We start from the raw sequence: 24,952 nt of genomic DNA on the forward strand, positions 1-24,952 counted from the left end.
CCTTGAGGCTGCAGGATCCCTACCCCTGTCTTGGACCATAATATCCATGGAGTTTTCTTGACAAAGATATTGGAGTGCTTTGCCATTTCCTTCTACAGTTCATTTTACAGACGAGGAAACTGAGGCAAACAGACTTGCCTAGTGTCACTCAGATAATAAATGTCTGAGACAGAATTTGAACTCAGATCTTCTTGATTCCAGGGCTGGCATGTTGTGCTACCTAGCTATCTAATTACTTCCTTATGCAGTATGCAAATTAATGATTTCATAGATTTAAAAGGAAAGGCATTCAAGGGCTATTTATTTACTTCAAACTCTACTGAAAAATCAATCTCCTCTCTACCAATATTTTACAATTGTTCATTAGGCTTTTATAACTTTCATCCACTGCTTCTATGCTGTGGGGACAAAAGGAATAAATCTAATCTCTTTTCCACATGGCAATCCTTTATATACTTGAAGATAATTGTCATCCTCTACACACAGATACACACACACACACACACATACACACACACACACACACGCTCCATCCCTAAAGTTTTCTCTTCTCCAGCTTAAACATGGCTAGTTCTTTTTTAAAAATTAATTTATTTTTAATATAATTTATTTTCAGTCTCAACATTCACTTCCACAAGATTTTGAATTTTCTCTCCATCTCTCCCCTCCCCTACCCAGGACAGTGAGCACCCCAATCACCCATTTCCTTAATATGACCTCCCTTCTATCACCCCACCTTCTCCCTTCTCCCTCCCCTCTATTGACCTGTAGGGCAAGATAGACTTCTATAATCCATTGCCTGTACAACTTTTTTCCCAGCTGCATGCAAAAACTATTTTGAACATTCAGTTTTAGAGCTTTGAGTTCCACATTCTCTTCCTTCCTCCCTCCTTATCCACCCTCATTGAGACAGCAAACAATTCAATATAGGTCATACATGTGTGGCCATACAAAACACTTCCATAACAGTCATGCTGCAAAAGACTAACTACATTGTCCTCTATCCTGTCCTGCCCTCCATTTATTCCATTCTCTCCCTTGACTTTTCCTCTCACAATAGTACTTGCTTCTGATTACCACTCCCCCCAATCTGCTGACCTTTTTATTATCCTCCCTTTCCTATTTCCATCCCCTTCACCTTTCTGCAGGGTGAGATAAATTTTCATTCCCAAGTGAATGTGTGTTATTCCCTCCTTGAGTCAAATTCGATGAGAGTAAGGTTTGCTTATTCCCTCTCACCTCCTCCCTCTCTCCCTCCATCATAAAAGCTCTTTTGTTCCTCTTTTATGTGAGATGATTTATTATATTCTGTCCCTCACTTTCTCTTTCTCCCAGTACATTCCTCTCAACACTTAATTTTATTTTTTAGGTATCTTCCTTTCAGATTCCCTATGCCCTTTGTCTCTCTCTCTCTCTGTATACATACACAGACATATATATATATATATATATATATATATATATACACATTTGTATATATGTGTATATATATGTGTGTATACACACATATATGTATATTTATGTATATGTGCATATATACACACACACACACACACACACACACACACACACACACACACACACACCCTCTAACTACCCTAATACTGAGAAAGGTTTCATAAGTTACAAATATCATCTTTCCATGTAGGAATCTAAACAGTTCAATTTTAATGAATCCCTTATGGCTTTTCTTTCCTGTTTACCTTTTCATACTTCTCTTGATTATTGTATCTGAAAGTCAAAATTTCTATTCAGCTCCGGTCTTTTCAACAAAAATGCTTGGAAGTCCTCTGTTTCAGTGAAATTCCATTTTTTTCCCCTGAAGTGTTTTACTCAGTTTTGCTGGGCAGGTGATTCTTGTTGTCAATCCTAGCTTCTTTGACCTCTGGAATATCATATTCTAAACCCTCTGATCCCTTAGTGTAGAATCTACTAAATCTTGTGCTATCCTGATTGTGTTTCCATAAAATTTGAATTATTTCTTTCTGGGTGCTTGTAATATTTTCTCCTTGACATGGAAACTCTGGAATTTGGCTACAATATTCCTAAGAGTTTTCCTTTTAAGATCACTTTCAGGGGGTGATCAATGGATTCTTTCCATTTCTATTTTACCCTCTGATTCTAGAATATCAGGGCAGTTTTCCTTGATAATTTCTTGAAAGATGATGCCTAGGCTCTTTTTTGATCATGATTTTTAGGTAGACCAATAATTTTTAAATTATGTCTCCTGGATCTATTTTTTAGGTCATTTGGACTATCAGAAAGCCATAATGAAAAGTAGAGTCTAAACATGATCTTTCAAAAAATCATCAAGGAAAGCTGCCCTGATGTTCTAGAGCAAGAGGGTAAAATAGAAATGAAAAGAATCCACTGATCAACTCCTAAAAGAGATACCAAAATGAAAATTCCCAGAAATATTATTGTCAAATTCCAGAGTTCCCAGATCAAGGAGAAAATATTGCAAGGAGCCAGAAAGAAACAATTAAAGTATCATGGAGCCACAGCTGGGATAACACAATAAAAGTAGCTTCTACGTCAAATGATTGGAGGTCTTGGAATATGATATTCCAGAGGGCAAAAGAGCTAAGATTATGACCAAGAAACATCTACCCAGTAAAACTGAGTATAAATCTTCAGTGGGGAAAAAACAGACATTCAATGAAATAGGGGATTTTCATACATTCTTTATGAAAAGACCAGAGCTGAATAGAAAAACTGACTTTCAAATACAAGTCTAAAGAGAAGCACAAAAAGGTAAAACAGGAAAGGGAAATTATAAATGACAATAAAGTTAAACTGTTTACATTCCTACATGGGAAGATGACACTTGTAATTCATAAGAATTTTCTCATTTTTAGTGCAGTTAGAAGGAGTATATATACATATATACATACATGTATACATGTATATGTATATATATATACAAGTATATATATATATATATATATGTGTGTGTATATATATATACATATATATGTATGAAGAGGGCACAGGTGTGAATGGGTAAAATAAGAAAACACTGAGACAAAGGGAAAGGGAATGGTGGAAGGGTGGAATGGGGTAAATTATTTCTCATAAAAGAGACAAGAAAAAGTTTTTACAATAGAGGGAAGGTGATGGGGAACAAATGAACCTTATTCTCATCAGAATTGGTTCAAAGAAGGAATAACATACACACTTAATTTACCCTGCTGGAAAATAGGAGAGGAAAGGGATAAAAAAGTGGGGGAGGTGATAGTAAGGAGGACAAATTGGGGGAGGGGATGGTCAGAAGTAAAAGACTTTTGAGGAATGACAGGGTGAAAGGAGAGAGAGACAGAGTAAAAGGGGGGTATGATGGAGGGAAATACAATTAGCAATAGTAACTGTGAAGAAAAATAAATCTGAAGAAAGTTTCTCTGATAAAAACTTCATTTCTCGGGTAGGAGCCAAGATGGCAGAATAGAAACATTCATATACGCTAGCTCCGAACCCACAGCCCATAAAATATCTGTAAAAAAGAAGTCCCAACAAGTTCTGGAGCAGCAGAAGCTACAGAACAATGGAGTGGAGGAGATTTCTGTTTCAGAGAGCCCTGAAGAACCCCCCTGAAAGGTCCATCGCGCCCCGGACTCAGAGTCAAGCCCAGCCCTGTCTTGGCCGCACAGCACCGAGAGGAGCAGATCCAAGCAGGCTTCAGGGACAGAATCTCCAGTAGCCACGCAGGTCCCTCCACCCACAGGTGGCAAAGGTCAGTGAGAGGGTCTTTTTGGCTTGCCAAGAGGGGAGTGGGGTCCCCCCATAACTCAGGCCCCCTCGGGAGGCAGCAGCGGAGGCAGCAGCAGGGGCAGCAGCAGACCGGGGCTCCCCAAGCAGGCAGGAGCTTGGATCCATTGTTGAAGGTCTCTACATAAACCCCCTGAGGGAACTGAGTCCCGTGTGGCAGCCCTGCCCCCACCTGAGCACCTGAACTTAATCTCACACTGAATAGCAGCCCCACCCCCACCAAAGCCCTAAGGTTGGGAAGCAGCATTTGAATCTCAGCCCCCAAACCCTGGCTGGGCAGATTTGAAGGCCAGGTGGGTGTGAAGAGGACACTCAGAAGTCAAGTCACTGGCTGGGAAAATGCCCAGAAAAGGGAAAAAAAATAAGACTATAGAAGGTTACTTTCTTGGTGAACAGATATCTCCTCCCTTCCTTTCAGGTGAGGAAGAACAAGGCTTACCAGCAGGGAAAGACACAGAAGTCAAGGCTTCTGTATCGCAAACATCCAGAATAAATATTCAATGGGCTCAGGCCATGGAAGAGCTCAAAAAGTATTTTGAAAATCAAGTTAGAGAGGTGGACGAAAAACTGGGAAGAGCAATGAGAGACATGCAAGCAAAGCATGAAAAGCAGGTGAACACCTTGCTAAAGGAGACCCCAAAAAATGCTGAAGAAAATAACACCTTGAAAAATAGGCTAACTCAATTGGAAAAGAGGTTCAAAAAGCCAATGAGGAGAAGAATGTTTTCAAAAGCAGAATTAGCCAAATGGAAAAGGAAGTTCAAAAGCTCACTGAAGAAAATAGTTCTTTCAAAATTGGAATGGAACAGATGGAGGCTAATGACTTTATGAGAAATCAAGAAATCACAAAACAAAACCAAAAGAATGAAAAAATGGAAGATAATGTGAAATATCTCATTGGAAAAACAACTGACATGGAAAATAGATCCAGGACAGACAATTTAAAAATTATGGGACTACCTGAAAGCCATGATCAAAAAAAGAGCCTAGACATCACCTTTCAGGAAATTATCAAGGAAAACTGCCCTGAGATTCTAGAATCAGAGGGCAAAATAAGTATCCAAGGAATCCACCGATCACTGCCTGAAAGCGATCCGAAAAGAGAAACTCCTAGGAACATTGTGGCCAAATTCCAGAGTTCCCAGGTCAAGGAGAAAATATTGCAAGCAGCTAGAAAGAAACAATTCAAATATTGTGGAAATACAATCAGGATAACACAAGATCTAGCAGCTTCTACATTAAGGGATCAAAGGGCATGGAATAGGATATTCCAGAAGTCAAAGGAACTAGGACTAAAACCAAGAATCATCTATCCAGCAAAACTGAGTATAGTACTTCAGGGGAAAATATGGTCTTTCAATGAAATAGAGGACTTTCAAGCATTCTTGATGAAAAGACCAGAGCTGAAAAGAAAATTTGACTTTCAAACACAAGAATAAAGAGAAGCATGAAGAGGTGAACAGCAAAGAGAAGTCATAAGGGACTTACTAAAGTTGAACTGTTTACATTCCTACATGGAACGACAATACGTGTAACTCTTAAAACTTTTCAGTATCTGGGTAGTGGGTGGGATTACACACACACACACACACACACACACACATGCACATGCACACACACACAGAGACAGAATGCACAGAGTGAATTGAAGAAGATGGGATCATATCTTAAAAAAATGAAATTAAGCAGTGAGAGAAAAATATATTGGGAGGAAAAAGGGAGAAATGGAATGGGGTAAATTATCTCTCATAAAAGAGGCAAGTCAAAGACTTTTTAGTGGAGGGAAAAAGAGGGGAGGTGAGAGAAAAACATGAAGTTTACTCTCATCACATTCCACTAAAGGAAGGAATAAAATGCACACTCATTTTGGTATGAAAACCTATCTTACAATATAGGAAAGTGGGGGATAAGGGGATAAGCAGGGTGGGGGGGATGATGGAAGGGAGGGCATTGGGGGGAGGGAGCAATTTGAGGTCAACACTCATGGAGAGGGACAGGATCAAAAGAGAGAATAGAAGCAATGGGAGGCAGGATAAGATGGAGGGAAATATAGTTAGTCTTATACAACACAACTATTATGGAAGTCATTTGCAAAACTACACAGATTTGTCCTATATTGAATTGCTTGCCTTCCAAAGGGAAGGGGTGGGGAGGGAGGAAGGAAGAGAAGTTGGAACTCAAAGTTTTAGGAACAACTGTCGAGTACTGTTCTTGCTACTAGGAAATAAGAAATACAGGTAAAGGGGTAGAGAAAGTTATTTGGCCCAACAGGACAAAAGAGAAGATGGGAACAAGGGCAGAGAGGCATGATAGAAGAGAGGACAGATTGGTGATAGGGGCAATTAGAATGCTTCGTGTTTTGGGGTGGGGGAGGGGATAAATGGGGAGAAAATTTGGAACCCAAAATTTTGTGAAAATGAATGTTAAAAGTTAAATAAATGAATTAAAATTTAAAAAAAAAACTTATTTCTCAAACATATAGAGAACTGAGTCAAATTTATAAATGAGTCATTCCCCAATTGATAAATGTTCAAAAGATATAAACAATATTCCGATGAAGTAATCAAAGTTATCTATAGCTATATGAAAAATACTCCAACTCACAACTGATTGGAGAAATGAAAATTAAAACAAATCTGAAATACTAAGTCATACCTATTAGATTGGCTAATAGAACAGAAGAAAATGACTATTGTTGGAGGAGATGTTGGAAAAATGAGACACTGATGCACTGTTGGTGGACTTCTGAACTGATTCAATCATTCTGTAGAGCAATTTGGAACTATGCTCAAAGGGCCATAAAACAATTTGACCTAGCAATAGCAATGCTAGGTCTGTATGCCAGAAGAGATAAAAAACAAAACAAAAGGACCTATACGTACAAAAATATTTATAACAGCTCTTTTCTGGAGGCAGAGAAATAGAAATTGAAGGGATGTTCATCAACTGGGGAATGGTTGAACAAACAGTGGTATGTGATTATAATGGAATACTATTGTGATATAAGAAATGTTGAAAAAATAGAATGAGCAGTATGCTCTCAGAAAAGTATGGAAAGACTTACCTGAGTTGATACAAAATGAAATGTACTGTGTACAAAGTAACAGCGATATTGTAAGGTGATAGGCTTTGAAAGGCTTAGCTCTGCTCTGCAGTACAACAATCCAAGACAATTCTGAAGGATTTATCATGAAAAATTCTATCCATTCCCAGATAAAGAATTGATGGTATCTGAATACAGATGAAAGCATATTTTTTAAATTTATTTTTCCTAAGGTTTTTTGTGGGGTTTTTTTTGTTTTTTTGGTATTAGGTTTTCTTTTACAAGATGAGTACTACAGCTATGTTTTGCATGACTACACATGTGTAATCTGTATCAAAGTGCTTGTCTTCTCAATAGGGGTGGGAGATAGGGAGCAAGGAAAGGAGACTCAAAATTTTAAATACACATGTTGTTTGTTTTTACATATAACTGGGGGAAAATAAAATATTATTTCTTTTAAAGAAAAGTTTCTTTTTCAGGAATGGGTTACACTACATGGCCCTGAAGAACCTTTACAGCTCTTAAATTTTCTCCCATTGAGAATGTGAGCTCCTTGAGGGCAAGAACTGCCTCAACTTTTCTATTTTTATCCCCAGTGATTAGCACAGTGCTTTGAATATACCAAGCGCTTAAATCATTTATTCATTCAGTCATTTTTAAATTCTGGGATTCTCTCCTGCTGAAAATACTGCTTTTTGCCTCTTTATTGTTAAGCCTATTCATTGACATTTTATATGTCTTTTGGTATCTCCTGCATTATTTCTTCTTGGGTTATTTAATTCTCATTGTTTTTTTTTTTTAATTTTTTACATATTTATACTTCTTCCCCACTAGACTGTAATTTCATTGAGGGAAGAGGTCACATCATAATAATTCTATACACACATAGTGCCAGGCAAATAGTGAGTTCTCATCACTTGCTAAATTGAATATTGTTGTTATTCAGTTGTTTTCAGTCATGTCTGACTGTTTGTGACCCCATTTGGGGTTTTCTTGGCACAAATACTGGAGTGGGTTGCCATTTCCTTCTTTAGTTCATTTTACAGATGAGGAAACTGAGGCAAACAGGTTGAAGCGACTTGCCCAGGGTCAACCAGCTAGCAGGTATCCGACTGAACTTAGATTAACTTAGATGAGTCTTCCTGACTCCAGGTTCCAGGCTTTAAGCTCCATCCATTGCACCACCTAGCAGCCCTGAATTGTGTATTCATATTTAATTAGGAAATGCTCCTTTTCCAACAGCAATATCAATATGTTTGGAATTTAAAAAAGTGAGATAAGAAGCATAATATTTATTTTATCATGCTACCAAAGAAGTTACCAAGATAAGAAGATTCAACCCCATAGAAGATGGGGTCAGCTTCTCATGGGGAAATGCTTTCCAGTCTTATTTAACGTGACCTTCTCTGATTCCACTGAGTTGTTGGACTTGCATAGTCAAAGATTTTTGCCTATACCTGCCCCTCCTAAATGAAAGAAACTACTGTTCCTCTTAATGAATTTTGTTGGGAACTAAATTAACATAATCCAAAAGTCGGCATTTGAAGTGACTCTGGAAATGGCAGGGAGTGGGCATCCCATGATTAATATCAAATAAGCTAATACTTCAATTGGTGTAATTTATTTGGGGATTTGGAGATGAACTATTTTCATTGAGAAAGCAAAGGAATATCTAGGAGCAGGCTTAGTATCAGAGACTATAAATAGCCAAACTTAAGACCATGGATCTCCAGCGCTGCCCTAGCTTTCAGAGAACCCCTGAGCTTACAGTTTCACCTAAATCCTTTCTGCTACTCTCCTAAAGTGACACTGACAGCCCAACAAGTTGTCAGCTTTAAATGATGAGGACAAACTTAGATATCTGATGGTAAATGTGATGGTAAATGCATCTGGAACTATGACTCACAGCCTTTCTTTAAAGCAATCAACATTTAAACAATCTCTACCTCTTTGGTTCCCTTTTAGTTCACTCCAATAAATTCAATAAATGTTAAAATAGCATTTACTATTACAAGGCACTGTGCTGGGCACTGGGGATACAAAGAAAAAGACAACAATAAAACATTTCCTTCCCTTTAGGAGTTTGCAGTGTTTACATTCTAATTATCTGTGTAAAAACTACTTACACAGATAATTAATAATTATAACTTGAGGAGGAAGAGAGTACTAATAGATGTGGAGAGGAGAAAAGATTTTCTAGGAAATAGCTCTGCTTTTCTGTTTGCAGATCTTCTGAATACCTTGTCATGTTCCATTTTTTTTAGTTATGTTGGTATATACATGCTGTGTTTCCTCCCACCAGACTGTAAGAACCCAGAGGGCAGCTTCTATGTGTTCCCTTTCTATTCTCTAGCTCTTAGCAAGGAGATTTCATGGGATAAATCATTAATAAATGACTGTTTAGCTGAATTTAAATTAATTGGAGTTATAATATCATGTCTTCGTGATTTCGTTTTGCAAAGTACAAAGTTTGCATTTTGTCTGACCACACACACACATGTCTCATGAACACACATGCATACATCATTACTGGTTGCATATGTTTATTCTTCCTCTAACATTGCCTTGCATAAGACTTGTATTTCCTGTGTATGTCAAGCAGGTGGTTTCAGCATCCTCACAACCATTTTCATTCTTGCTGGGCCAACTGTCACTGTCTATTAAGCTATAGCGTTCTTTATCATCATTAATTAATCTCCTTTTCCCAAAGGAAGGTGGATATTCTCCAGTCCTGTCAAATCACCACTTGTCATCCACATCAATGCAAATATACCAGGAGACACACATCACAGGCACACACATCACAGTCCTATCTGCATTGGCTCCACTGGACAGGCCCCTCTGTTATCTATTCCTTTCAGTAATAGTAGAAACTTATCACTTGGTATTTCTTCTCCAGGGGACACAAGTCAAGGGGCATCTGTTCCCAAAGATCTCTTAGTCCAATGGATAAAATCCCATAGAAGAGCTATCTGCTGCCTATTCAATGTATCCCTCACAATTTAGAATGTTAGAATGGTATTGACCAAATAAAAGCACTCAGGGACTGATAGTTTCTAACTGCATATGCATTTGCATTTTTATGCAAATTCATGAAACATTCTCTATATTCTGAAAAATTTCTCCATCGGCTCATCTCCTAGCATTTAATGGTCTTCTTATGCACACCGAATATTCTGAATTGTAGACTTATCTATTACATCACAACCTCCATAAGCATAATAGTAATGTCTGATTTAATCTTTGCATTTCTCCAAATGCTGAGCATAAGTGTTCCATACAGAAGTAGCAATTAATAAACGCTTGTTGAATGAATGATTCCCAAAATTATTTCCTTCATCTTATATGATATATTCTCAGACACTTTCTTTCTCTTTAATGTAAACTCTAAGGCTATGCCCCATCTCCTTGATTCATCACTAACTAGGCAGAATCAGATCAATTTAATAAACAACTCTTAATCATTTAGGATTAAGCATTTATTAAACACCAACTATGTACCACACTGTACTAAGTGCTGGAGATTCAAGAAGTGTCTACTAGTTAAATAAATGTGGTTCCTATTCTAATGCAGCTCTAAGTCAGATCTAGATGCTATTATTTAATAATCTTGGATAGCTCACATTGTAAAACCATCTATAGTAATGGTAACAGAAGAGAAGACTACTAGCCAAGAAAAGCTGAAGAATGACTTTACCAAAGGTACTGTCTCCTAGTGTTGTCTCACTCTAATATTGACTTTGAAGGTTGCGCCTAGGTGTTTTCTGCTAATTAGCCCTGTTTGGAAACCCAGTGACTAATGCTCAGGGGATAATGTCTGCTAGAACTCATAACAAATGCTAGTGCATCATTGAAAGTGATATTGGAAGGATCTGATGGTGTTGACTGAGAAGAAAAAAAAATACAGTTTTAATGGGTAACCTGCTACTTTCTTCACAAATCACAAAGAACCAGTATCCAGTATAACAAGTATTGACAACTATGATAAAGATTGCATTGGACTTGTAATATCATTGGTACAGGAAATGTCCAATGAAGAAGTTCCCTCTACCTAGAAATTCCTCTACAGAAGAAATTCTACTCATTGTAGAGTAGTATCTGCTAATTAAATTACTTATTCAGGGTCATATAGCCATTATGTGTCAATATCAGGACATGCGCCCAGGTCTTTGAGAAACTGAGTCTTTCCTTCTATTTATTCCACCATGCTAAGTCTGTCTGCATGTTTGTCTGTCTCTCTCTCCCCACCCACACACCCATACTCACCTACCAACACACACGCCCCACAAAAATCCCTTCTAGAGAAGTAGCTCAGTAAAATCTAGCCAAACCAATATTCCTGCAAATCTAGATTGCCTCTTTTATTTATTTCTCCGAGGTTTGACTCGTGTATCCTTTACGCTTTTACCCCTTAGCCCACAACACTGAAGCTTCATTTTCCTTGCCCCTTATTAATTCATCTATGGATTGCCTTACTTTCCATTTATCACTAAGCACTCATCAGTCATTGCAATTCAGCTGGGAGATTCTCTCTGGATGGCTTTCAGCTCCTTTCTAGACAGAACAATCCGATTTAGGGGAACATTTGTGCCAGGTTCAGTGCCAGCCAATATTCTTTCCATCTAGGTAATCAGCAGATACAGCACCACTAGTCTGATCACATCAATTTCAATCCAGGTTCCTGTGAACTGTCAGTAAAATAAAACAAAGCCTTCTTCCTCTACCCCAGTCCCACATCCCAGGATACTGGATACCTTTACATAATGCAGTCAAACCACTGCTCAGACTACTACTAACAGGAGGCAGAAGTCTATCTATAGTCAGCCAATGGCCAGACAGACCCACATGGGAATCCTGATGGGAACAGAAAAAATTTGAACTGTCTAAGGGCCACCTTGACTGCTGCGCCTCCTCATTCTGCACCCAGAACAAACATTTGAATTTTACAGTGAGCATCTTAAATAGCTTCCTAACAACAGGAAAATACAAAGTTGATGTGGTCTAAACCTTTCAAACTTCATATCATCTTGGGGCCAATTAAAATGGGCTCTAGATCTCTCAGAAAAAAGCAAAAACTCAGAAAAATGTTTCCTTACTGACCTGAGAAATTAGGGTAAGGGGGAAGGGAGGTAGAGAAGAAAGAAGAAAAGTAGTTTGAAAATCAATGGGGAAGAGACTGGGGCACATAGAGTATACAGCTAATACTCATGAGGAAAGGGGGAAGTGAGTACAGGAAAATATGACTCTAGGATTTCTGCATCCCAGAAACTCTAGGGGCAAGACATCGCCATCTCAAATCTTTGATCAATGGTAGAAAGAATAGAGGGTAATTGTTATCAATATGAAGAACAGTGCATATATATATATATATATGCACATGTTTTCATATATGCATATATATATACATATATATATATATATATACATGTACATATTAGAAATTCAGAATGAGGGGATCTCCACTCATAGTTCAGCTATATAAATGGACTGTTAGTATTATTAAAAAATAGAAAATGTTACTAAGACAAGATATCGAAAACATAAATTTGAAGCTATACCCTTCACATTCCAGCATTCTTGATATGGTCTTTTGGATACTAGATTACCTGGAAAATGAGAAAGAAAAAGCAACGAGTCTAGAATTATTTCTTTAGTGTTAACATTCTTAAAACAGTGTACAAAAGTTGATGGTGGACATTGTGAGTATTTTCTCTCATGTATTATGAGATTCTAATATAATTTTCATCAAAACCATCCATTTTGGTTATTGAAGTACATATTTTACTGAAATGGTTCATAGCATCTTAGCTACTTTCCCAATGCATACTTAACACAACAGCAGTGAATCCCCAGAGGGGTGACCTCTACCCTTAGAGTCAATGGAGGAAGGTATTCAGTTCATGAGCCCCCAGTACTGTGGTCTCAGTGAACAGTCAGCCAGTAGATACAATTGACTCTTAGCAAAGGCATTTACTGAGATGACATGGTAAAAATGGCAGCTCTAAAACTAGGGCACATTTTACCACAAATACACATAATAAAATGGGAAGGATGGGTATTAATTCAGAGTATAGAGTTAATAAGATAAATATTCTGAAATATAATTGTCAACTGACAAACTCCTAGAACTAAAAGACCTAGAAATTCTTTCTCTCTTCATAGAGTTCTCACACAACTTCTCTTGGGCACAGCATCTCTCTGCTAGGTATTTTGCTGACTTAAGTTATAAGAATCTACTCTTCTCCAAAACTAAGTCTCTTTTCTGCTTCCAGGGAGTCTCATTTCTCAAAGCTGTTTCCTCCCTTGGGTGACTCTGGGTATCATTTTTTTTCCCTAGTGGCTACATGGAGCATGACTCTGTTCCCTCATTTGTACATTGAACTAATGAATACATGAACTTTTGAGTTAGGTGTCTCCCTTTGAGGGGTAGGAAAAAGAGAGAAATCCCCTCTTCCTTTACCCATCTCCCAACAAGGGTTCCTTCGTAAAGCACTCCTAAACATGTACTTCCTCAGGTTCTCCAAGGCTGCTAGAAGAAAATTCTCATGAACATCTAATAAAGGTGAGGGAGATGGAAAAAAATGTGTAGGGCATTGTAAGGATTTGTAATAACAGGTCAAATTGCAACACTAAGTAAAATATATGGCTTTATGGGACCTGATCCTTTATGTTAGTCATGCTACTCCCATTTCCCAACATGACCCCTGGCCATTCCAAGGCAGAGAAAACACAAATCTTATGTCTTTTACCTTGCTGATCACATATGTTGCTCTCTGACCAATGAGTCACTTTTATGAGATGAATTAGATTTAGAACTGTGAAGTAGGAACTAGATGGAAGATGTAGATTCACCAAATTATGAGTGAAGTTTTAAATTCTTCATTACATAATGCTGCAATCCCTTCCTCACAAAAGGCAGGCCTTCTAAAAACTGCTGAAATTTTATGTGGCAATGAATAATTTTCCTTCCAAATGGCTGTGCCTGAGATTAATAAAAACAGTAGTTAGAGGTAACATCTTTGGTGGACTTTCTGTGATGCGGATAGCTCATCCACCTTTTGATTTTAAATCTTGGTCAATTTGGGGTACCAAAAGCAATCGAAACTATAGTGGATTCTAACAGACTCTGATGTCCTCTCATTTAGCTATTCTCTGTTTTACAGAGCAAGAAATTGGAGGCAAAGTTATTTACTAAGTCATCTAAATTCTCATCTACTACATAGATAAAGAGAGAGCTAAAATTACCCAGGGAAGTTATTCAGTCTGGAAGTTCTTTTTCTTTAACTTTCGTCTCTTTTGTGGCAATTTAAGGGAACTTTTCTTCACATTATTGTCTGAGTAAATGGAGAACACCTGTCAATTTTATCATCTTTCATACATCCTTGTAAATATTTAGAGTGATAGAAACAGAGTTTGGAAGGAAAATATAGGGCCACAAAATCCAGCTTCCCACGCAGTACAGGAATAGATAAACCAAGTAGCAATTATCAGATACTTACTATCTGACAGAGACTGCACAAGAAAATGCTGACACAAAGACAAAAATTAAACAGGCCCTGACCTCAAGGAGTTTATATTTGATTAGAGGAGATAAAATATACATATGTAAACATATCTCTATATATGCATATAGTTCAATTTATATATATAAGACATATATACAAAATAAATGCAAGACATTTCAGGGAGGGAGGGAGGGAGGGCATTAACAGTTGAGGGTGGGGCATCTGAAAAGGCCTCATGTGGAGGGTGATAGCTAGATGACACAGTGGATAGAGTTCCAAGTTTGGAATCAGGAAGACTCATCTTCCTGAGATCAAATCTGGCCTCAGACTGCTGGGTGACCCTAGGCAAGTCACTTAACCCTGTTAGCCTCAGTTTCCTTATCTATACAATAGGCACGATAAATAAATGGTACCAGTATCTTTGCCAAAACCAGACAAAAAAAAATGGAGTCACAAAGAGTTGTATACAACTGAAAAATGACTGAAAAAACAAGAGAGCATGGTACTTGAGTTGGGTTTTAAAAAGAAACAAAGAGATTCTAAGACACGAAGGTGAGGAAGGAGCATATTCAGGCCTAGGAGAAAGCCTGTACAAAAGCATGGAGATGGAGGGGGTATCATTGGAGAGGAAAAGCAAGACCTGTTGGGCCAGATCATAGATTGTGGGGAAGGGAGTAATATATATAATAAGGCTGGAAAGGTAGTATAGGACCAGGCTGTAAATGACTTGAAAGGCTAAGCAGAGGAATTGATATTTTATCCTGCAGGAAATAAGGCACCATAGGAGTTTATTGTGATATGATTAGATTTTGGACTTTAGAAAAATCACTTTGGTAGCTATACAGAAGATAGATTGGAAAGGAGAAAGACTAGAGACAAGCCAGTTAGGAGACTATTGAATTAGTCCAGATGGGAAGTGAGGGTGGCCTGAATAAAGGTAGTACTCATGAGAATAAGTACATGGATTACTACCACAGAAGAGGTAGTAATTACATTAGCAACAATTTGGATATGAGAAATGAGGGAGAACAAGTCCAGGAACATGGAAACCTGGATGACTGGAAGTATGTTAGTGCCTTTGACAGCAATAAGGAAGTTCAGAGGAGGGGTAAATTAGGGGAAAAGATACTGGGCTCTATTTTTGATATACTGAATTTGGCATGCATACGAGACATTCAGTTTGAAATGTCCAGTAGGCAGTTGGAAATGCATGACTGGAGGTCAGGAGAGGGATTAGATAGAATGAATATACAGGTTTTAGAATAATATGGATCAAAATAATCTGCCATATAAAGACTCTATTATATCCTCAACAGACACTACTTGTGCTTTAAAATTTTATAGTAATGGGGTATTATAATAGGCTATATTCAGGACTATAGACATTACCAGGGAGGAAGTAAGTACTATAGAGCAAACAGGATTCCAAGCAGAATCCTGTGCTATAGGAAAAAGAAATTGTAGCACAAGTCATGTAGGAATTAGCAGATATTGACTGAGAGTAGCCTTGCAACACATTCATCTAGACCTTAAAGTTTTCTTTATTTCAAGTATAACAGACATAACTTACATAATGGGTGACTTTTTCAAATCTTATTTGGCCAGTTAGAAAGTAAGCACTAATGACATGGTCTCAGTATCCCCCTGATCCCATAAAAAGCCCCCATCAAGGCAACTTCCCATTTTGTCAGACAATGGATTGTCCACTCTATGGAGGGTGCAACACTGGAGTGCTGTCTTCATGGTAAAAAGAAGAGAAAAGGCAAGTTCTTGATGCTCAATTCATCAGTTTAACTGAACCAAAATCAAAAGCAGAACTTTAACCACTATCATGTATTCTTACCCTATGTTTGACATATGTATTTTTACAAGCTAAGCAAACCTTCTTTCATATCCCACGACTATACTGGGTTAGTCATGGTACTGTTCTGATACCTAGGATTATGGCAGTGCCAGCAGACCATGACTATACTGGGTTAGTCATGGTACTGTTCTGATACCTAGGATTATGGCAGTGCCAGCAGACCACCTGACTACCTCTTAAAGTTGGCCATTCCTCTGTTTTACAGTTGTGATTTTTAGAAAGTTCTTTCTTAATATGAATCTTAGTCTGCCTCCCTTCAACTTGCACCCATTAATCCTAGCCCTTTATTGCTGTAGAGAACCACTGCACTCCTTCTTCCAAATAATAGGTTTTCAAGTAACTAAAACATAAAAATAGAACTACACTGTAGATTTCATTTTTATAGGGAACTCCTGGGTGTGGAAAATCCCTTTATTAACTGACTGGCACTTCCTCAAAAATTTCTTGTCTTAGAGAGCTGCATAGGGCACCAGTAGATTAAGTAATTTGCCCACAGTTGTACGTCCAGTATGTTTGAATTCACATCTTCCTGGTTTCAACGTTAACTGTCTTTTTTCCACACTGCATTGCTTCTCTGAAAACATGGCCTATAAATGTTTTCTTTTCTAAGATACATATCCCTAGTTCTTTGATCTCCTTTTATATGCGGTTTTGAGATTATTTTTAAAACTGCCTAACTTTTTTTTTTCTTTTCAAGCTAAGTAATCCTGATTCCCCTAGGCTTTCCTTTGAGAGGTCCTCATTGGGAATCTCAAGTATATTGATTTTTTTTATTGTCTCCTTTGGACCCCTCTAAAATTCTCTTCACATTCCTAATATTGTTATTAAGTAATTAATGTATATGTATAAATATTCTTGGCCCCTAGTGGTTCAGTGGATAGAGCACTGGGCTTAGAGTCAGGGAGACCTGCATTCAAATTTGGTCTCAGACACTTACTGGGCAAGTCATTTAACTCCTGTTTGCCTTAATCCACTGGAGAAGGAAATGGCAAACTTCCAAAAACCAAAAATAAAACAAACAGTATTGGTATGATATGGTCACTAAGAGTTGGACACACCTCCCTAACTAAACAACAACTAAATAAATATTCTTGCATTGCTTTAATTTAAAAAGGCTACGGAAGTAACTGGTATTGGGGAAAAAAATGAACAACTGTTATTTCCAATAGGCATACAAGACCTTGCTTTAAGAGACCAGCCTACCAGACGTGACATACCTCATAGAGGTCAATCATGATGTTACCCTCTGGCCCTCGGCTACTCTGGACATTCTCCAGAGCCAGAGTGAAGTAGACACCACGTGTGTCTGAGATGTACAAGTTGTAGGTATCATTCTGATTCCACTCCTGGACTGCTGCAAACACTTGATTCTCATCCGTGCTGATGACATGCATATCCTGGAGAGAGGACAAAGAAGAGGCATGAGAGTACAGGAGCTCCACTTTCTGTGTCTATCCTCCTTCAAGTTGCTCAGTAGGTCTGGAAAATAAAATGAGTTTGCAGTCTAATAAAAAAATCCTTTAATAGGCACTATGATTGCAGATAGTTGCTCTTTTGCATATATGCAAGATATTAATTAATTGAAGGAGTGTTAATCAAACATTTCTTTTGATGTGGTTGAGGGGATGGGCATTAAAGTAACAGAGGAAGTGGGAAGGGAGCTTGGGTATAATTTGGATATCTTATTAAACAACTTGAAAAATGCTTTCTCAAATGAGTAGGACTTGGGAGAATCAATCACCATGATTTATTTGCCAAGCACAAATTTGCCCAAAAGGCTTACGTAGAGTAAACTTGAGAGGAAAAAGCCTGAGAGGAGGGGGAAAGGAAAGATAAAAATGAGAGAGGGCTGATCTATCCTAAGATCAGCCAGATCACAACTTTTCCCCTGAGGTGGGTCATCATAGTATCTCATGAAGATGTTCACTATTATATGAGAGAAACAGGCCAGTTTAGCTGGTTGCTTTTAATAACCATAGTTTACTCATATCTTCAAGGTACAGCAAGAAAACATAAATGAAATAAATCTATTTAGTACTTTTTCTATCTACTTGCATACATTATGTATAGACTTCTAATTTGCATAACAGGCAACCTTCTCAAATCTTGCTAGGCCTATTAAACTATGAGCACCTTGAGGGCAAGGGACTGTCTACTTGCCTAGCAGAAAGTAGGCAAAAAAAAGGCTTTCTCTTTCTGAACTCTCACATCCATTCAACAGATAGTATTTTCTAGGTACAGGGGAGCTCTGTTATGGAATCTTCATGGCATTTCTTATATTATTTTTTTCTTCTTGTATTATCTCCCTCACTTCCCTCTCTCTTTTCTCTAGCATGTAAGCTCCTTGGGGTCAGGGAGTGCTTTTCACTTTGCCTTTGTACCCTAGCACAGGACCTTTTAAAAAGTAGGGACCCAATCAATGCTTGCTAAATTCAGTGGAAATAGTTATTTTTCCATGTCTTTTATGTAAGCAAGACTGAGTGCGAATCTTGTTTCTGATACCTACTAATTGTGTGCCCGTGCAAAAGTCACCTCACTTTTCAGCATCAGTTTCTCCACTTGTAAAACAAGTATAATAACACCAGTATTAACTACATCCAAGGGTCATTTTGAGGAAAATACTTTATAAAACTTAAAGCAGTAACAGACATTTAAATTTGAATGATAATGATTAGTGGACTATAAATTCCCCAAAGCAGTGCCTCTATCCTCTTCGTTTCTGTCTCACACTGCTTGGCATAGGGCCTGCCTCATATGAGCTACTCAACGAATATTTGTGCAATAACATTTTCCAAGTAAAATCCCTGTTAAAATAAACTCTTTTTTGTAGGTGCCATTGCTAAAATTATAATAATATTTTCCAAGTAGGAGTGCAACTCTTTTTTTTTTTTCCTCTAGGATAGTGTTCTGGAAATTGTGGAGAAAAGAGATCTTGCATCCCAAGGTTCGCTGATTTCCTGGGGTACATTTTCCTACTACCTCTACAGTCCCTAATCTATCCCAGCAAATGTTTTCTAACAGTCCACTGGATCAGAGGGAAATAGACAAGAAGGGGAATAGAAAATACTTCATCCACATTATCCCCCTGCTTCTCTGTGGGGCTAATATTAAATAAACCCAGAAAGATAACTCCCTAGCCTTTCCTTAAAACTAAAAAATCAACAAAACTTCAGAAAACTGAATGCTACAGTCTCAGTCACAATTTCCATTGTCGACTCGTGTTCTTGAGAGTTTGAGGAAGCTCTGTCTGATATCTAACTTAAATTCATCTCCATACTGAAATCTCTTTCCTCTCAGTTAACCAGCAAGTATTCATTAAGTTCCTTCTTTGGAGAAAGCACAATACTACATACTTCAGTAGGAACAAACATAACATAGGATGTAATCCTTATCCATCTGTCTTTATCACATATAGTTCCAATGAAAAATATTCTCCAACTTTTTTTTTTCAAGTCCCTTCCATCCCTCACTTATTTGTAAGGTTGTTAAAAGTAGGTTAACATTTTCACTAAATTTAGGGAAAGAGTCAAATCATGAGAAATGCATATATTTCATGCTGAAAGAAGAGGTTTAGTTGGGGTGCAGATGGGAGAAATGTGTTGTCTTCGAAAGCATGCAGTGGGAGTCAAATAATGGACCATTCAGTCAGTGAAATTCAAAACCTTCATTGTTTCTTGACTCCCTGACCATAAAGTATAAATCTTCAGAATCTGACTCAAACCTATTTTTCCAATCTTTTAACACTCCACTCCCAGTCCCACACGTGATATTCTGGTCAAACTGGTCAGCTTAGTGTTCCTGCCATTAACGCTCTATTCCTCATCTTTACACAGACATTCTCCAAGTCCCAAATTCACTCCCTTCTGTTAGGAGCTTTAACTTCTTTCAACACTCAGGTCAGCTGGCATCTCCTCTTAGAAGCTTCTCCTGAGTCCTCTAGCTGTCAGTGTTCTCCATTTCCTCACATTGTCTGGTATTTACTCATCTGTTTACAGTCCAGGAAGAATGGAAGCTTTTTGAGGGTAGAGTTTTTTTCCCCCTTTTATCTATGTTTACTGTTATCTGGGATAATAGTTGTCTGGAGAACTCCAAGCAAACAATAAAGTTTTCTTTCAATCTACCATCTTTCCTCATCATCTAATCTCTTGGGTACCCATCAGTTTAGCCTCAGTCATTCAAGGGTCCCTCTAATGGCATGGAAAGATTAAAACAAAACAAATCAAAGGAACCTAAGCATAGAGGTTGTGGTTTATTCTTTTCCAAACATATCAGTTCCTGGCATTGATACCTTGAAATATATGCACAAATGGTCCTTCTAACTCAAGCCTAGGATATTTCCACTTTGAAAGTGTAATGAGGTTGTAATGAGATAGCTCATCTTCTTAAATTATACACACTCACTTGGTCAAAATAATACATTTGCCAACTGTTCTGACTTCTATTTCTCTGAGAATGACTTAAATTAATCACAATGTCCTCTTTCCAGACCTCAGAAAACGCACTGCCACAATGTTACCACAAAAGGAGATGAGGAAAGGAGAGAGATGAGTGCCCATGTTTCAAAAGCAATTAATTATTTTGGCCCAAATTGGTCAATTGCCAGCCACTGAGAGCCACAGGACTTTGGTGATCAGAGTGATAACTAAACCTGGGCAACTGCAAAGTACCCGTTCTAAAGTTACCTAGTAATGGAGCGAGAGGTTTCTTTGGATTGCAAAAAGTCATTTCAAACCACACTTCTTACGCTACTCAGGTCAGATGGGACATTTCCTATGACACCACTGAATACATGGCTTTGTTTTTCTGTTTGTGCATTTCTTATGAAAGCATCCCCAAGTGTTCACAGGTCTAGATTAGCATATTGGAAATAGGGTTGGAATGGCAGTTAGAACATGTCTGACATTTTGCAATGCTTCTGTCTCAAAGCTTGTATACATTCTTACCTCACTCTATAATCTCAAGAACAGGGTAAGATAAATGCTATTGAAGTCTCAACTTAAAAAATGAAAGAAATATCAAAAATCATCTAGGGTAACCCCCTCATTTTACAAAAGAGGAAACTGAGATACTAAATGACAGAGCTGGGATTGGAATGTAGGTCTTTTGATGTTAAACCCAACCCTCTTTTACCAATGTATCAAAACTGAGGTATAAAAAGGTGATATCACAAACTAAGTCACAAAGTTAGTTAATAAAGAATCAGGTCTCTTGGTTTCTTTTGGGGTTCTCTTCTTAGTAGGCATTCCTAATAAGTGGAGGAGATGAATGTTTTCAAGGGTAAGGAGTACAAAAGGATAAGAAAGGGAAAGGGGCCAGCAGAGAGGTGGGTGATTGTCTGACAGAACTTCAAATGAGTCAGAGGTCCTAGCATTGAAAAACCGAGTCTCCAAGTTTTCCACAGAACAAAGCTTTGGGATTTGAATCTCTCAAAGCTCTAGCTTGTGGTTTCCTATCTTTTATTTCACTGACAGGAGGGAAAGGAGGAGAATTTTATTCAAGAGTTTGGTCATTCCCATCACTAATTCTCCTGGAAGAAGAGGAGGTCATACAGCTCTCTTTTTTTTAAGGATCCCCTACATGCTAGCTAAATGCTTAAGCATCAATTACTCTTGAGTTGGCTGTTGGAAATTGACCATTGAAAGGCCTTGGGAAAGTAACAAATACCATTACAACCTCAACTGACATATATTTATATAGCATTTTAAGGTTTACAGAGCTATCTTTTGCACACAAACTCATTTAATCTTCCCAACAACCTCAGGAAGTAGTGTTATTATCCTCACTTCACAAGTAATGAAACTGAAGCTTGGGAGAATTTATTAAGTTACTTTTCCAAAGTCACACAGTTAAGGAAAATTCAAACCCATATTTTTACTGACTTCAACTCTTCCTCTCAATCCATTAAGCTACATTGCCTCAACAAGACTGACCTAATAAAGAGATCAAACACAAGGAATCTTTATTTTATTTTATTTTTTTTGGCCTTGATCTTCTCCTCCAAAGATTTCAAATTTTTCCTATTTATCCTTATGAATTTATGCTCTTTTCTTATGCCCCAAGTACATCCCAATCCAGGTAGGTGAGCTCCCAAGGAATATGCAAGTTAAAAGAGAGGTAAAAGGTTATAGTCCTTGCAAAAGATAGATCTTTAGATTTTGAATCAGATCACATAGTTTCAAATTCTGGCTCTGTTGTTTCCTATTTGTGTGATATTTGGTAAATTAACTTTTCTGGGCTTAAATTTCTTATCTGTAAAAGGAAGGGATTGGAAAAGATTGTATCTAAAGTTCCTTTTAACTTTAAACTCTATACCCCCATGCAAAAGTAAAGTTATTTCAGGCCTACAATTTACTACTAATAGAATTGGGATTTTAAATCCAGGGTTTTAATCTCTTAGGTCAGTATGCCCTCCACTAGGTGGTGCTAATACCTTTACAGAGTGTAAAAGCAGATTTTTGAAGAGTTAGAGTGATGGACAGGTAATTTTTGACCACTATTTGCAATAAGATTTATTGGTGGATTCAGAAGACTTATCTACTCAAAGTGTCATAAGGGCTAACCTAGGAGTCAGAAAATCTGGGTTCTGTTCCTGACTCTAACATTTGCTCCTTCTATAACCTTGAATGAGTCATTTCCACTGTCTTGGCTTCTGTTCTTTCACCTAAGTAGGGAGACAGCAATGTTTTACTCTGATCAAAACGCAATCACAAAACTAGGGGATTTTCCTGTTGATAGATAATATACAATAAAGGCAGAAACGTAAGCCAGGTGGATGGTGTCTCTTTCATTTATATTTTATTCTGAGATCAAATTCATCTATTTTCCAAACTAGAGAGGGCATTGGACATTTCTTGCTCTTAATCAAATTATTTTCTGGGGGGAAAATGTATTTTGATATTCAATCCCAGACAGAGATTTTAGAAGAAAAGCCTTCATTCTAGCCTGAGGACGTTCACTTTTGTTAGATAAGTGACAAATCTCTTGGTACGACTCAAGAACTATCAGACTACACTTCTTAGAGAGAGGCTTTCTAGTCACTACACACTAACAGAATGGAGAGTAATATTTAGATAGCTAGCAGGTAGCCCTGAAGAGATTTTGTCCAAAAATTGGTACCTGGGAGTAATGACCAGGAAATCACCTGAGCAGCACACCCAGGAAGGAGAGGACTGAAAGAGGAGAAGGAGAGGGAGAAAGGAAAATGACAAGGGAAAGAAAGCAAGAGGGAAAGGAAGAGAAAGCAAGAGGGAGAATAAGAGAGAATAAAATAGATGAAAACAATCAAGAGTAAAAGGGAGATACAGAAGGAAAGGGAGAGGGAGAGCATACACAGGAACAATTGGGAATATGATATCCTTTAGGGAGTAAAGCATTTATGTTGTTATACTCAGGTACAGAGGCAAAAGTGATGGACAGCAGCAGTGTGGAAGTCCAGAGCAAGCAGCACCGTGACATCACCAGAAAGCAATGATGATCGAAATTTTGGTGGCATGGGTTGCCCTTTTATGAATGTTCCCCGGTCACACATGCTCACTATTTGTGTGCCTTCATAAACATCTCCATGTGTATCTGTCTTCTCAGTGATAGTGTGTATATTTGTGGGAGAGTATTACCTGTGTTCTGTGGGATAATGTTCCATTGCTATTTTTATAACTATAACTATTCTATTTCATTTAATAACTTTGCTTTGAACTGTGTTCTCTGGATGAATATTAAATCTAATCATATTAATGAAGGTTCATGAGCTGAGGTTTTTGTGCAAATATATAATCACAGATTATTTTGCACCTGAGGTAGCTTTTCCGAGGTCCCAGCATGTAGGGTGGGCAAGGTTCCCTAGGTACTACATATGTAACTTTAAGGAGCTAAACAAAATACTCTCTAAAGCTCAGCGAGGCAGTGTGGTTTAGCAGAAACAACAGTAGTCTAGGAAAAAGGAGTTCCTAATTCTAGTTCCACTTTGGTCGCTAGTTTTTTGTATGAACATAGGTGACATTTAATTTCTCTATGCCTCAGTTTCCTCACATGTAAAATTTCTTTAAAAAGATGTACAAGATAATATATGAGCTCCCTCTATGGGCTATTTATTTTGCAAGTCTCTGATACCTTCTGTCCCTTCCAGCTTGAATATTAATACAGTTGTATAAAAATGCAAAATAAACAAACACAGGTAAAGGGGATTGTCCATAAGAAGCTGAAAGCAGGAAGAGAAAAATGTAAGGAAGATTATTCAACTGTACCTTGGGCAGGGCATACTTGGGTAGCTTCATCTGTGCAAATGCATTCCTACGGTAAGATACGTAGTAATGTGGTCTTCCTCCTGAGGTCAACTGAGACATGAATAGAAAGATTATAACAATAGATTTTATTACTATTACTTGTGGTCAGTGAACAAGTAGAGGCAAAAAAGCAACCACCAATACAATGTTGCAAAGATCTGTCATTCATAGTCACTGGGGAGCCAGGGTAGAAGATAAGACATACTATATGTGAGTCTATTAGAGTCAAATATGGATCTCTGGTCAAAAATAAGATTCTTCAACTTTCAATATGTCTTTCAAGTGCAGAGCCTCAAGAAGCTCTCTCACCTTTGTAGAAGACATGAGTTTATGATATAGATTAACTCAAAGTCAACCAGAGCCTTAGATGTCTGACTTCAAGAAGCACAAACATAAGACCAGACGCCCATTGCTACTTAAGAAGGCAATGACTCAAATCTAGCCTTGACAGAACAAGAACCCAAAGCATTCAGGTCTTCTTTTTTTCTGGGATTCT

The 24,952-nt window shown here is 37.8% G+C and overlaps 1 protein-coding gene across 4 annotated transcripts in view; it reads right to left on the bottom strand.

Annotated features, from left to right (window-relative positions):
• Window positions 1–24,952, bottom strand: part of SORCS1 (sortilin related VPS10 domain containing receptor 1) — a 750,254-nt gene that overhangs the window by 149,062 nt on the left and 576,240 nt on the right. For all 4 annotated transcript variants that reach the window (XM_072621765.1, XM_072621775.1, XM_072621754.1 and 1 more), the window contains exons 8-9: window positions 24,418–24,507; window positions 17,395–17,574 (exon numbers count right to left, since the gene is read on the bottom strand). In XM_072621765.1, the coding sequence (XP_072477866.1) occupies window positions 17,395–17,574; window positions 24,418–24,507 (270 nt within the window). The remainder of the gene's footprint in view (window positions 1–17,394; window positions 17,575–24,417; window positions 24,508–24,952) is intronic.

This window comes from Notamacropus eugenii, chromosome 1, assembly GCF_028372415.1.
Source record: "Notamacropus eugenii isolate mMacEug1 chromosome 1, mMacEug1.pri_v2, whole genome shotgun sequence".
Lineage (NCBI taxonomy): Eukaryota > Metazoa > Chordata > Mammalia > Diprotodontia > Macropodidae > Notamacropus > Notamacropus eugenii.